Below are 13,759 nucleotides of genomic sequence, written 5' to 3' on the forward strand. Positions count from 1 at the left end.
GATTTCTAACTAATAATTAACTTCAGTTGTACTACTTTTCTTAGCCCATCTCCTAAATGACACCCTCTCTAGATGGCGATGCACAATGGCCCAGCTGGGCAACTCTGGCCTCGCTACCTCTGCTTGTGACCAGCTGGAAAGCTTTGAACAAGTTGTTTCAGCAGAAGCTTTCTGGTTCTGTTTCCCACCTTAAATTTTATCTGGTCCAATTTGACCGCAGTGCAAGAAACACCTTTTTCTACATACTGAAGGAAAAATCAGTCCAAAAAGTCCTTGATTTTGGTTTGCCTACCCATGCACAATCCTACGTACAATCATTTCACTAGTCTTGGGAGGGGAAAAGTGAGTTGTATATTTTGAAGATTCTTCTTTCAAAAGTCCTTTCTTTTTCCCCTAGAATGTAACTGTGGAGGGAGAATGTGTGACGGCCAGACTGGAGAATGCCTCGCAGACAGTCCTGAAGTTTCTACTGGCACAGACTGCCCAACCATCAGTAAGAAGATTATCATGAGAACAGCAAAAATTAATATCACTCTTGTATTTAGGTGCTTACAAGTACTAACTTAAGAGCTCGGTTCTCCATTGGGCTCAGTACTTTGACCTCGGTCCCACAGGGCACTTGAACATGTGAATATGCACAATGCCCCACTGACTGAGTATTTAAACATGTTGTAACTTGCTTGACTGATTACATGCATACATCCAACTCTGTGATACAGACCGAATGTTTAGTATGGTAAACAGTCTGGGATACAGATTGAATGTTAGTCCTACTGCGGAGCAGTAGGGAAGTATCACCAAAGCTGCTCCTATAGGCTTTGAGACAAAGTGCTTGCAAAATAATATTCTGGCCCTAAAAACTGCCATTACAACTTTATCTATGCCATCTTGCATGTAATTTCTAGTTTTCTATTTGTACATCTAATATAAGTTGTTGCCGTTGACAATTTGACATATATCCATCAGTCAGTTGCTTTTCCTCTATCATCTCCCCTATTCTAATGATAGGAAGCCTGTGGAGTTTCTGGAAGCACTATGTTGTAACTATTGGTAACGACTGATATTTTTTTAAATGTTAGTATAATTATGCCTGTGGTATAATGCAGATCGTGTAGCACACATGGGTTCCTAAACCGACTCCCAAGAAGAGGGGTCGTGTGCCTGGAAGTGCAACCAGAAGAAAAACAATTGGGAACTGCTGCCATCAAGAATACAGACTATATAATACCGAGCAAAAGTTTCTGTAGGAATCTGTTTTTCACATTCACCTAAGTCTCTTGCATTTAGTGGCGGCACCAATGTCACTAAAAACAAGGTGGAATTGCAAGCATTCAGCAGGGACAAGGGTATAGTTTTGCACAAGCGTATTCCAAAGATGTTATAACTGTGTTTTTAGAAGTTGCCTCCTAATCAAATATGCAGCCAAGACCCCATATGCTGGACATCCTTACTTTTCATACCACCAATTTTTAAATCCAGAGTTTTGGGTTCTGACAAAATGAAGTTGTTTTTTTGACCCTCATCTGTTGTTCTTCAGGCCACAAACATGCAGAGCCTCTAGGGAATAGCCAGGAAATACCTCCTCTCTCTCTCTCTCCCTACTGATTATGGAGCCACTGTGGCAGCCTCTCAGAGTAGTCCCATCTGGTGCTGCTCAGCTGGAAGCGTCATGACTGTACTGTTGGACCTTGGAAGTGGGTGGATGAAAGTGAAAGAAAAATGGGTATACATCAGGATCCATCAATGAAAAAGAGAGGGAACACCATGGGGCAAGAGGACTATAACGTGAATTTAAGATATTTGCTGTTAACTGACACAAACACTAAAGAAAAATGACACTCTTATTTTCTTATCAGGCTGCGATAAATGTATCTGGGATTTGACAGATGACATCCGATTAGCAGTTCTGGCTATCGATGAAAGCAAATCGACTTTACTGAGCATTTCTACAGGTGTTGCAGCTCACAAGCGCTTGAATGACCTGAACCTCACTGCCACCCATCTCCAGGTACGAACATTGATGATATTTTATTTTTTGATCTAAATCTAATCTATGAATTTCCATTCCATTCCTGTAGATTTTAATCCCTGCCCTCACTAGAGAAATAATTTGTTTTCAGATGCACTGACTTTTTTCCCACACACACAGGAGGCAATGTCCAAAAAAAAGGACCATGCTGTGCTTTGGACCATCCAGGTCGATGAAGCTGGAGATGAAATGAGTGATCTCCTGAGAGAGGCAGCAACACTTGATGAACAGGTTTGTTTATAGCACCCTGCCACAGCATTGAGGGTTTGAGGTTTGTCATATTCACATGCTGCCATAAGAGGTTAGTATAGAATAGTTCCAGTTGGAAGGGACCTACAACGATCATCTAGTCCAACTGCCTAACCACTTCAGAGCAGACCAAAAGTTAAAGCATGTTATTAAGGGCATTGTCCAAATGCCTCTTAAACACTGACAGACATCAACCACCTCTCTAGGAAGCCATTCCAGTGTTTGACCACCTTCTCAATGAAGAAACATTTCCTAACATCTAGTCTGAACCTCTATGTTCACCAAACAAGAGTGGGAGTGCCCTGAGAGATAGTTGGGAGAACTTTCTATTTCTATTTTCTATTTCTAGACTTTCTACTTTAGCTCTCAATTAAAAGTGTAAATGACCTATCAAGTCTTCTTCCCAGAAAAGGAAGGATGTAGGGCCAAAGTCTGTTGAATGTGGTCGGGGGTTTGTCCCCTCAGGATCTGAGTTCCCACCTACCCCTCTACTCGTGTTTGATCTGAGATAGACCCACTGCCTTTCTATTTCACATTTTGATTTCTAATTAAGCAAAGTAACCAACACTAAACTAATTCAGATTGATTTTGGGAGTATTTGTACTGTATCTATTTTACATGTATGCTCTCATAAAATTAAACTAGCCCTGATTAGACACTTCAAAATATGTTACGAAACTGTCAGTTTAAAAGGTTTTTCACGTACCCACTGAGATAGGAGCCTGATCAGCACTCAAGATATGTTTTAACACAATTGTAATCATAAATGTTGCATCCACATTCAATTGCCAGGCTATAAAATTAAGGTTATCTGCTCTCAGCTCACATCATAACACTTTCATGGCACCCTAGAAGAATACTGATATGATATATGTTAAAAGAAGAAATAGGATTCAAAATTGCTTCTCTTCTATTTTAAAGAGATATTATTAAATGTCTTTCTGTTGCTAAGATAGGTATATATTAGTGGGATACATTACTCTCTGTTATTCTCAGAGATAATCACAGCTGCAGTATGACTAGAATATATTTCATGCTATTGCAAAATGCCAGACCTTATATTCACTTAGAATTCCTTCAGAAGACAAATTAAAATTATACTTTAGACTAAAACTCAAATACAGGAGCAAGTAGGAGAAAAAACACAAAGGAAGAGGAGAAAGAACTGTATAGAGAGGTGGAAGAGAAAATTTGGGTTTCAGTGTTTTCAATCAGCACTTAGCAGAAAGGGCACTGCAGCATTACACAGACTCTGCCTGTGTTCAAGAGAGGTTTGATTAAATGAGCTCACACACACATACCCCTCTGCACCTGTGAAAATCCGGCAGAGCTCACACACCTCAGAGTCCCTCTATGTAGTTGGTAGGCAGGCATTACATTTTCTAGGAGTATTTATTGAATTTGGATAATAACGTTTTTGTCATCTTCAGTACTACCTGGGGATTTCTTAGCTCATTCCTCAGTTAGACTGTCCCTTAACTAATAAATTCAGCATTTCCTCTGGTCTTTTCTCCCTGGTTATTTCTAATGCTTGTTCCACATGAATACTTGTGATTGCTTGTAAAGGCAGGGAGATAATGACCCCAGACTCTCACAGTGGAAGGCAGACCACAGTAGTAACTCTGAATGTATTGAACTTTTTGCTCTTTCAAGGCTCTTTCTTATGGAAAACAGATGCTAGGGCCTTCAGTGGGTTTTGCAGAGATATGCTGCATCTTCCGTTCAGAGCACTTCACACGCACGTCCCCATGCCTGAGGGGTTGCTGCAGATTCTGATCTAAACCCCAAATGCAGGATGAATGCACCAACTGTAGGCAAATCCTGCTGCTAAATGAGAAGTGTAAATGTGACCTGTAACTCCTTGAGTCTGCTTGGCACGAGCTTAGAGTAAAACAGCACATAACTCAATCCTGAGTGTTTGACAGAGACTTGGGGGAGCCGAGCGCCTTTGCTTCCTGGGAACTTAGCAAATTTCAAGACGAGCCTCTGTTACATCAGCAGGAATTTGGGAATCCCTATTTGGGCAATAGAGCATCTACAAGAAACCCTGATAGCAATAAAGTAATACGAATAAAAAACATAGTGCTTGCCCTTCAAAGACTAAAAAACCAAGCAAATAATAGAAATAAAATTAAAACCCTTCCATGAGCCCTTGCATTTGTTCTATTCGGGTGCCAGTGCATTCCTGGGGCACTGGACGCCATCCCAGCCTTGCCTTCAAGCACTACCTGGTGCCTCTGCAAAACCCGGGCCCAAACCATGCCTGGGGGTCCCGGCCACTGCCCACCGGACCAGCAGCCAAAGCAGGGCTCAGCCGTGCAGGGCTGGAGGATGGCAGCGGAGTCCTCTACCGTTCTTGCAGCAGTAAGCAAGCATGACGCGAGTACACCAACAGTCAAGTATCTTCTGGCTTACGAGATGTCAGGGTACCCCAAGCCCAAAGCTAATTTTATAGTGGGGAACTTTTGCTGATGCAGCCCCAGCAGGGACTGTGAATCAAACACCTTCCCACTGGCAAGCATGTGGTGCGGACTTAATATGTGCACATGCACACACACACATGCACACACACACAAACACACACAGGGTCTGGGCAACGTCAATGTCACAGTAGTCATATTTTTTTCTCCTTCCTGGGAAATACCAGTGAAAATGAAATCTAAGGACTCCCAAAGTCAGTGACCTTCTAGGAAAGATGATAACTCTGACACAGTAACTCTTCATGTCCCTTACATGTAAGGGAAGACAATGCAGAGTACAGCCTCCAACGTAACACAGTATAGGAGGGTGGCTATGCTCTTCAGAGTATTTTGAATCCTCATGCTTTTTCTTAATTTTAACAAGTTGCACACCTAGGGACCCCGCTTGAAGGAGACACTGATGTAAAAATGATTGTGAGCCTGACACCTTATTCTTCAGGCTATATGCTTACTCAGGAAATGCCATACCCAGCAAAATGAGCCAGCCCAGCTGAATGCCTAGGAGACTTAGCAGATGGGAGTTTTACAACTGTACATAATTTATGGCAATCTGATCATAGCACATGATGGATAAATATGGGACAGGTTTTAATCTCTCACTCTGCAATTCTGAAAATACCGACAAGGCAGCCCTTCACTTCAAACACCTCTGTAAATATCACTTTATATGATAAATGGACTTTCACATGCTCATTAGGAGAAAGCAAAATGTGTATTTACACTGCTCATCCTCACACATGCATATGGATCTGAAAAGAAATCTAATGTCTAGCTCACATGGTTTATTCATAGGGAAATGAAGCATCAAGCAAAGGCCTACTGGTACAGAAGGAAACCATGGAGACCAACAACCGTGCTACTCAGCTTGTGCAGCAGCTCAGTAATATGAGGGATAACATTCAAGGTAAATAGATTTCTTTCTGGTTCAGCCCAATGTCAAGCATGTATTAATGAAACCTCCAGAAAAAAAATACCATAGCACCTGGGCACTCTCGCAAATCAACCCACACATGAGGCTTTTGCAGCCTGCAATGCCGTGATGGAAAGTTGTCTCCCTTAAAAGACGGCTGACACCACGGGCTGACTTGGTCTGACACGCAGAACAAGAGCTTCTCTTTCTTTTCTCTCTCTTTGACAGAGCAAAAAAATAATAATTAGGTTTACGTGAAATGCTTCAAGTTAATTCAGTTTGTAGCCTTTGTTTTTTTGAATAGCTACTCAAGGTATTTATATATACTTGTGGTAAAAAAAAAGAGTCAGTATCAGATTGGGTCTGGATGAAGCCACAAACACAAGCATAGGATGGGAGATGAGAGTGCTCCATGTTTTACTTGTCAGCAGATTCATGCAAGTGCACTTTTCCCATCCTGCTGATAAGTAATGGAGGCCATATGAATAGCTAGACAGAATTTTTTTAAAATTGTGCTTTCCCTTTTGAACCCATGGCAGTCAGTTAGGTCTGACTAACTCTGGTGATCCCACTGGTGAGTGTTACTTTAAACCCAGTTTTTACCTTTTAGCAAACTGTTGCTGAGTAGGATTGTGCTGGTTCATACAACTTCATGTAGATGCTTCTGAAAAGAAAAGGACACTGCATAGTAAATAGTTCAGTCAGCTTAACTGCTTCCCCAAGCTCAGCATGGGAGGAGGCGGTGATTTTCTCCTCAAGCTGCTTATTGCTCCATCTGACTGGAATTTCTAATTGAGTTTGGGTCCAGACACATCTACAGAGCATTACAGACTAGCTGTTGTTCTTTTGCTCTTTTTTTTTCTGAAATACAGAAGAAGAATTGGAAAACTGCATTTTCATTGCCTTTTTTTCCACACAGGAAGTGTGGCCTTTAGTAAAAGTGAAAGGCAGAACTGTAAACTGTGGCTAGTGCAGACCATCAGAAATGGTAAGAGTGATGCTGATCCACAGTAGGAGAGGTAAACATGATAGTGATGATGATCTCCCAAAATTAGGAAAAGAGTGAAAACAAGACCTTTTTTTGTTAAAATGTTGGAACAAACTGTAACCTATTGTCTTAGTGTCCTGCTCATCTGTCCATATGATGTGAGGGGATGCAGACAAAACTTATTATGTTCATCTTCAGGCAACATGCTAGAGCAATAAAAGCGTCTCCAGAACTAGCATAAAATTCAAAACATAACTTCCCTTCTGACTGTAAATGTATGTATTTTACACCTTCCCAGATGAAGATTTGTTTTTTATTTAGAGCCTGTTAAACCTCCTGCATCTTCAAGAATTTTTACTGTACTGTATAACAAAGGATAAATGACAACAGTGAACACATTCCCAAGTGCAACTGCACTTAAAAAAGGGTTCCTAGTCAGAGAAGACCATCTTCATCTAGAATATCTATGACATATCATTATCATGCTGATATATAAAGCTGAGATTAAACCAATTGCAGCCTCTTCTTCAGTACTTACAGAAAGCACTAAAATCCTAAGTGAATGTACTCGGAAGCATCCCTGTCCCCTGTCCACCTGCATCATGACAGCCTCCATCCTGCCATAGAGCACACTGATTTCCTCCAATCTTTGGCTATGCCAACAGTATACAAAAGCCGTATATGGCACCAGAATAGAAAGGCTGACCGGCAGTTGAGGTTAAACAGCCCTTTTTCTATAGAAATACTTGATTAACAGGCCTGAGTAGTTGTCTTAGAGCAATTATTGCAAACTCTGTGGCAACTTGTGTAGGGAAGAGCAGTTACATATCAGCTGTTATCCTTGCTTATCCTTACCTCCATGGGTGCTTCAACCATTACTTTATTTCAACAAACATACGTAAGTTAACATATCCCATCACAGAAAAGAGGCAGGCTGAGACCAGGCTCATAGGATGTTACCTTTGTACTACATTCTTACACCTGTGATGCTAGATCACCTTTGACTGTCTGGCCATCTGTCACATCTTATTTCTACATTTATTGAGCAAAAGCATCAGCATAAGCCTCATTCCATGTCACTAAGAACCCCTGGTTGACCTCTGTGGATTGTCCTTTTGTATTATTAATTGGTTTGGGGCAGGACAGGACCCACAAAAGGTAGACATGTATCTAGTTTGGTGTACAAATAGCACAATCTGATTGAGCTACCATAGAAGAAGCCACACCCATGGCTGTGAATAAAAAGAGAGAGCTTGTTCACCCAGAAAGCAGTTGGAGACAAGTAGGTGAAAATTATTTCCACTGTGCTCAAAACTATTCTTCTACAGGGGCATCACCCCTGTAGGGGGCAAACCACTCTCTACTGAAGGGAAGGTGTGTATGTGCACACATGCACATGCGTGTGCCAGCATGAGAAAGAAAAAGAAATCCACGGAGCTGCTGGTCGTGATCAGTTACTGCTCAGTATGAGCCTTTAAAGCTTCACTAATGAGCTGAGAAGCCAGTCAGAAACTGCATGCAAAGACGCTTTGCCAAAGAATCAGTTGTGCCACAATTACACATCTATTTTTTGTAAAAATCTTAGAGACAAATACTGCTGGCTTTTCCAGCTTTGGTTATCCACAAAAGTAGTGATGAACACAAGCCAAAGCTCGTTGCATCATAGGGCATAAAAGAGGAGGTGATTGGTATTCAGGGCCAGGGAGTGAGAAGTGGGTAACCCATCCCTACACTGGGGATGGGTAAACTCAATTTCAGCTGCAGGGATCCAACAGTGTTCTTTGAACTGAGACCAAAACCTTGAAATAGTATCTATCTCCAAACGAGCTAGGCAGTATCAGGCCAGAAGCCATATGTTACCTCTTTAGGGTGCCTCAAACATCTTTGGACGGAAAAAGAGGTTACTTCAGTCTCCTTGCCATTGTTGTTATTTAATAAACATAACATTTTTGCAGCAGCACTTAAAAACCATGATCCTGGACAAAAGCCCCAGCCTGTTATATGCCACAGAACTCAGAATAAAATGATGACCCCAGCCTATAAGAACTGCCAAGCCAAATAGTGCACACAACCCATGCCTGCTAAATCTCATCCTCTTCTGATGAGACCCCCATATATGCCAGGAAGTGTGATATATTTACAGGTTTAATTTTAAGACTGGATTAAACATAATAATTACCTAATATAGAGTTGAAAGATAATTAAAACTTTCTTTTGCCATCAGCTTGATCTGGATTCACAAAAGTAAAAGTACTCCACAGCATTTACTTCTCTGCAGCCATGCTGGATTGACCATCTGTTCCTTTTTCCCCCAGAAATCAGCAGCAAGATGAAATACTATGCAATTCAACAAGAGCTGAGCCCTGAAGAAATTGCCCAGAAGCTGAGTGTGGCTGAGGAGATGCTGAAGGTGATCAAACACCGTAAGCCTTTCACTAATCAGAGGCAACTTGCGGATGACGAGGAAAACGCAGCGGAGGAGCGTGAGTTTTACATCTGTTTTCCATTCACCCACATGTTGATGTGCAGCTGGCATGGGCCAGGCAGCTCTGGATGGGCTGCTGAACCCCTGGGGAGGACCAGCAGGCGCTTAGTGAGCATGGACTGGTGTGCTGAAGATGTTGCTGCTTCCAAATGCCCGCCCCAAGTCTCTGCTGGAGCTTGCTGCCCCCGGTGACAGAATGGGCAGAAAAATGTGTGTGTCTGTGTGTGCCTGTGCACTGCAGCACCTCAGCGATAGCTGCTTAGGAAGGTTTGTGCCAGGCTGGAATTGCTCGTGTGAACATCCTCCTTCCCCCTGCCAGCTCTGCCATGAGGACAGTAAACTCCAGCAGAGAGAGAAAAACTGCTGGTATGGGAAAGAGTGGCAGCCTAATTCTCACAGCTCTGTGAACATGAGTCAGAGCCCCAGGACAATAAGGACTGTCTTCTCCAGAATAGCCTGGTTGGCTGTGACAATGAAAAACAAATGAAGAGCACGGGAAGCCAAACCTAGTTTCTTTTAGGAGAAGTTACTTAAGAGGGGGAATTACTGGGATTAAAATGAGATACTAAAATGAGAGGCATCTTTCCTTATATAAAGAGGAGGGAAAATTAAAATCTGAGTATATGATTTCTCAAGTGAGCTTTTAACAAATACGTCTTACTGTCCCCTAAGAAATTGTTGCATAGGTAAGTTTTGTCAGAAATCCAAGCTTTGGATTAATCAGTGGCCTCTGATTTTTCTCCCAGTGCTACAGCAAGTTGAAGAATTTCATGAGAGGTACAATGACACCAGATCTCTAGTATCTGATGTGCTGGAGCAGCTCAGTGAACAGGATGTGAAGCTGTCAGAGCTGGAGGAGGCATTAGACCAGGCGCTTGACTATGTTACACAAACGGAGGATATACATAAGGAAAACACAGACAATCTTCAAAGGCGTGAGGTACTATGCAGTACATTTATCATAACTGTGGTCTATGAACACTCCATCTCTGCCAGTGCTTAAAACAGTAGATTGCAAAAAATTTAGATTCAGGAATCACCACACAAAAAAAGATTTTCTTGGACCACTCAGCGGGATGACTTTGACTATCCAGTTCTAAGAAACAAGTTGTGGAAGTGCAAGGTACAATTATTTATTCATTGAGTGACAATAAATTACAAGTTTGGGCATGGCATATCTCAGCAAGCCAAGGAAGAGATGGATGCTAATGCCCAAATTAGGAAGATGTATTACAAGAAAACCCAAGAAGCTTAAGATTCCATGTAGCATGGCTGCTATAAATATTGTGGTGGGTTTGTTTCACCTATTATGTACTGATTTATAATGTGGAAGGACTTCATGCTCACAAAAGTAATTATATTCTATTAAAACAATTTTTATAAAGACCCTGGACTGCATTCATACCCTGGGCTGTGAGTGCCTTCACGCTGCCTCATCCAAACTTGCTCTCTGGTCCTCTTTAAACAAAATGCATCCCCATTTTTTCAGGAAGAGCAGACAACTGTCATTGCATCTTCAAGCACAAATCCATTCTCTAACTGCTGCACAACAGATACCTTGAAAGTGGGTTTCCTACTTGCTGGGTGAACAGCCTAGCTATATGGCTACAGCAGTTTTCCCTTATGTTCTGTTCAAATGAATAGTTTCAGTATTTTGAACAAAGTAATCGCTCCAGAGAAGAGCTCGGAGGAGACCTGTCCCCTACAACACAGAAGGGGGGCATGTTTGCCTGTAAGTGGTGGCATTAGGTTCAAATCCCATCTGGCTGATGAGCAAATTGAATTTTCAGGTCTCATATCCCAGAAAAGTACCCAATCCATCAGCCATACAAAAAGACTAATTTTTCTCCTCCCAGCAGTTTTGTGACTCTTTCTCTGTTTTCTTTAGTTTCCTTTCAGGGATGCAAAACCAGAATGTCCCTCCTAAAACTTTTCTCTTCATTTATTTTTTCAGCAAGAAAGAAACTGACAAAGAGAACAATTTGCAACCATTTGAAGCAAACTGTTTTCATTTCAATAGCTGAAATTGTTTGGATTCTGGAGGAGATGGGTTTAGGGAGCAATTTTGTGATTTGAAGAACGATCTTGCAAATTCAGGCCAACCTCTGGGTTTCATAGCATCTGTGTCTGAGTTCTGAGCTCTCAAAATTTGCAGCAGTATAAGTTCATGCTGATGTGGAAGGTCTAATAATTCAATAGAGAAATCAGGCATGCTGTTCTCGTGAATTCTTCTACAAGCAGCTTGGGATCCTTATGTACAAAGCCTCTTCTGTTGTTCCATTGTTTCATAATGAGAGTGCCAAGCTACAGCTCGTCTCACATTTATGAAGCAAAGCCTGAAGTGTGTAGCTGCAATTGTTCACTGTTTTTAACCAGTTGCCTCACAATGAAGGCAGATGCTGTACAAAAGAAATTGTTCACATTAGCTTTACTATTGACAAGGAAAAGAGATCTCTGTACTGTAGGTTTAAAAAACCTCCAGACAAAAACTAGTCTCCAGACCACTATGAAAAATCCATGTTTAATTTGTCTCTACGGGCAGTGCACTGAATAATGCTTCATTCCAATAATTGCTCACGCTGTAATATAAAATGAAATCAGTAAATTTAAAAAAAAAAATATTTCACAAAGACAGGAAAATGCAGAGTCACATTATAATATGCAGCTATTAGAGATGTCTGGCGAAAACTTAGACTTCAATATTGTCTAAAATATATTTAGTTCATCACTTCACTTTTTGAATTAACTTTAATAAATTTAACAAAAATGGTGACACTCTTTTAGCAATGCACAGATGGTTTTGGATGTGATTTAGTTTTATTTTATTTTTTGTAGAAACAACATGAGAAAATAAAAGAGCAAATAGATGAAGTGAACGCCATTCTGCTAAGTGCTACAACTATTTTGGCAGGACCACAAAAGGTCAACTCTGACTTAACTGAGGTAATAAAGGTAGGTGCCTCAGTGACTTGTTGAAATGATATGTCCTGATTTTTTGAACTTTTAAGTCATGTGTTTAGACCACTAAATAAAAAACTCTCCCTTTTTATAATGCTTCAATGAAATACTGATGAATATTCCCCCAAAAAGTATAAATATTCCTGGATGAAAAGCTGTGTAATTACATTTTACTGCCTCGGAAGAATAATTATATTATAAGGACACCTTACTGTAGGCAGAACTGAATGAAGGATTTTGCTGTAGAGTTCTCAATCATTTCATTACAAGCAGCTGCCAAAAGATGCTCTGGTCAAAGACTGTACTATATGCTAAATTCCTTTCCTTGTGCATGCAAGTGAGCATAGGAGAAGGCTAAAGATCTCAGATATCAGTGTTAAAACCAGCCACCATCAGAGTGTAAAACACATGTAAACAGATTGTCTTATAAAAATCCTCTTCTGGAACTGTAGACTAGTAACCAGTGTTTTGAATGAGACAAAGTGTTGTAGGAAATTTTTAGAAATTTTAGGTTTATGGACTTTCTATAAAAAATGATGAAAATAAAATTGGGATTTTGCTAACTAAAAAATTTACCAAAGCTGCTTTTTTTTTTTCATGCTTTATTTTAAAAATTTGAGATTATTTAAGACAAATGAAAATTCTCCACAAACATTCATTTCGGTCATAGTTGCCCACTTTCTTTAACAAAAAAACCAAATATCAGAAGTCACTAATTTTTTTTTCAAAAGTAATTTGAGAAAACAGACAGAGGACAGCTTGCTTTATAACGATCCCTGGGTGATCAAGCAGTATGATTTTTTTTTTCTCCTGTGTTTTGTGCAAAACAAATTGCTGCAGTTTATTATTTTGGGTTCCCCACTCCTCTGTGGATACATTTACACACAGGGGATGTTCACACTGCAGGGAAGGAAGTAGTATGCAACATCATACATCTTCCATCCTCATCAGCAATAAGTATTTTCACGCTTCACTCATTCACTCTTTTTCTCCCCCTCCATTTCATCTGGTTTTCATGTATTTTGAGGCCACATTTATAATCCTCGAACATATCAGCAAGCTTGTGTATTGGAGAGAAGGTGAATGTAGGCCCATTTGGTCTTCCCCATGAGTATTTCATATAAGGAAGAAGTATGGCTAAGGCAAAGGGACATTACTTCTCCTTGTCTATACATACATGTAGGTAGTATTTAGGTGGACTGATTTACTAATTAGACTAACCCAAGATGCCTTAGCATGAGGGATGTCTCTATGCAAGGAGACAGAAAGGGACCAGGGCCTGTTTTCCATGATGCAGCACAGCTCACAGCCATACAGCTGAACTCTCTGTCTCTCTCCAGCAATTGCCAAATTGTCCCCAGGGCACAGACACCGCCCAGTGCTATGCCCCAAGGAGGCAGGTTTGGGAGAGTGGCAGCTGGCCAGGGCCAAAACAGTGCCAGGGCCCATGGAGTAAAGGGATGATGCATAAGCTCACCCACCCCAGCACTATTTAGATTACTTGCACTTCAAATACTGTGTTCAGTTTTGGGCCCCTCACTACAAGAAGGACATTGAGGTGCTGGAGCGTGTCCAGAGAAGGGCGACAAAGCTGGTGAGGGGTCTGGAGCACAAGTCTTATGAGGAGCGGCTGAGGGAACTGGGGTTGTTCAGCCTGGAG

The 13,759-nt window shown here is 41.1% G+C and overlaps 1 protein-coding gene across 1 annotated transcript in view; it reads left to right on the forward strand.

Annotated features, from left to right (window-relative positions):
* LAMA4 (laminin subunit alpha 4) overlaps positions 1–13,759 on the forward strand; it is a 102,917-nt gene that overhangs the window by 47,062 nt on the left and 42,096 nt on the right. The window contains exons 6-12 of the mRNA XM_059835641.1: positions 398–493; positions 1,857–2,008; positions 2,150–2,260; positions 5,551–5,662; positions 8,972–9,139; positions 9,888–10,081; positions 11,977–12,093. Coding sequence (XP_059691624.1) covers positions 398–493; positions 1,857–2,008; positions 2,150–2,260; positions 5,551–5,662; positions 8,972–9,139; positions 9,888–10,081; positions 11,977–12,093 — 950 coding nt within the window. The remainder of the gene's footprint in view (positions 1–397; positions 494–1,856; positions 2,009–2,149; positions 2,261–5,550; positions 5,663–8,971; positions 9,140–9,887; positions 10,082–11,976; positions 12,094–13,759) is intronic.

Source organism: Gavia stellata, chromosome 2 (assembly GCF_030936135.1).
Source record: "Gavia stellata isolate bGavSte3 chromosome 2, bGavSte3.hap2, whole genome shotgun sequence".
Classification (NCBI taxonomy): domain Eukaryota; kingdom Metazoa; phylum Chordata; class Aves; order Gaviiformes; family Gaviidae; genus Gavia; species Gavia stellata.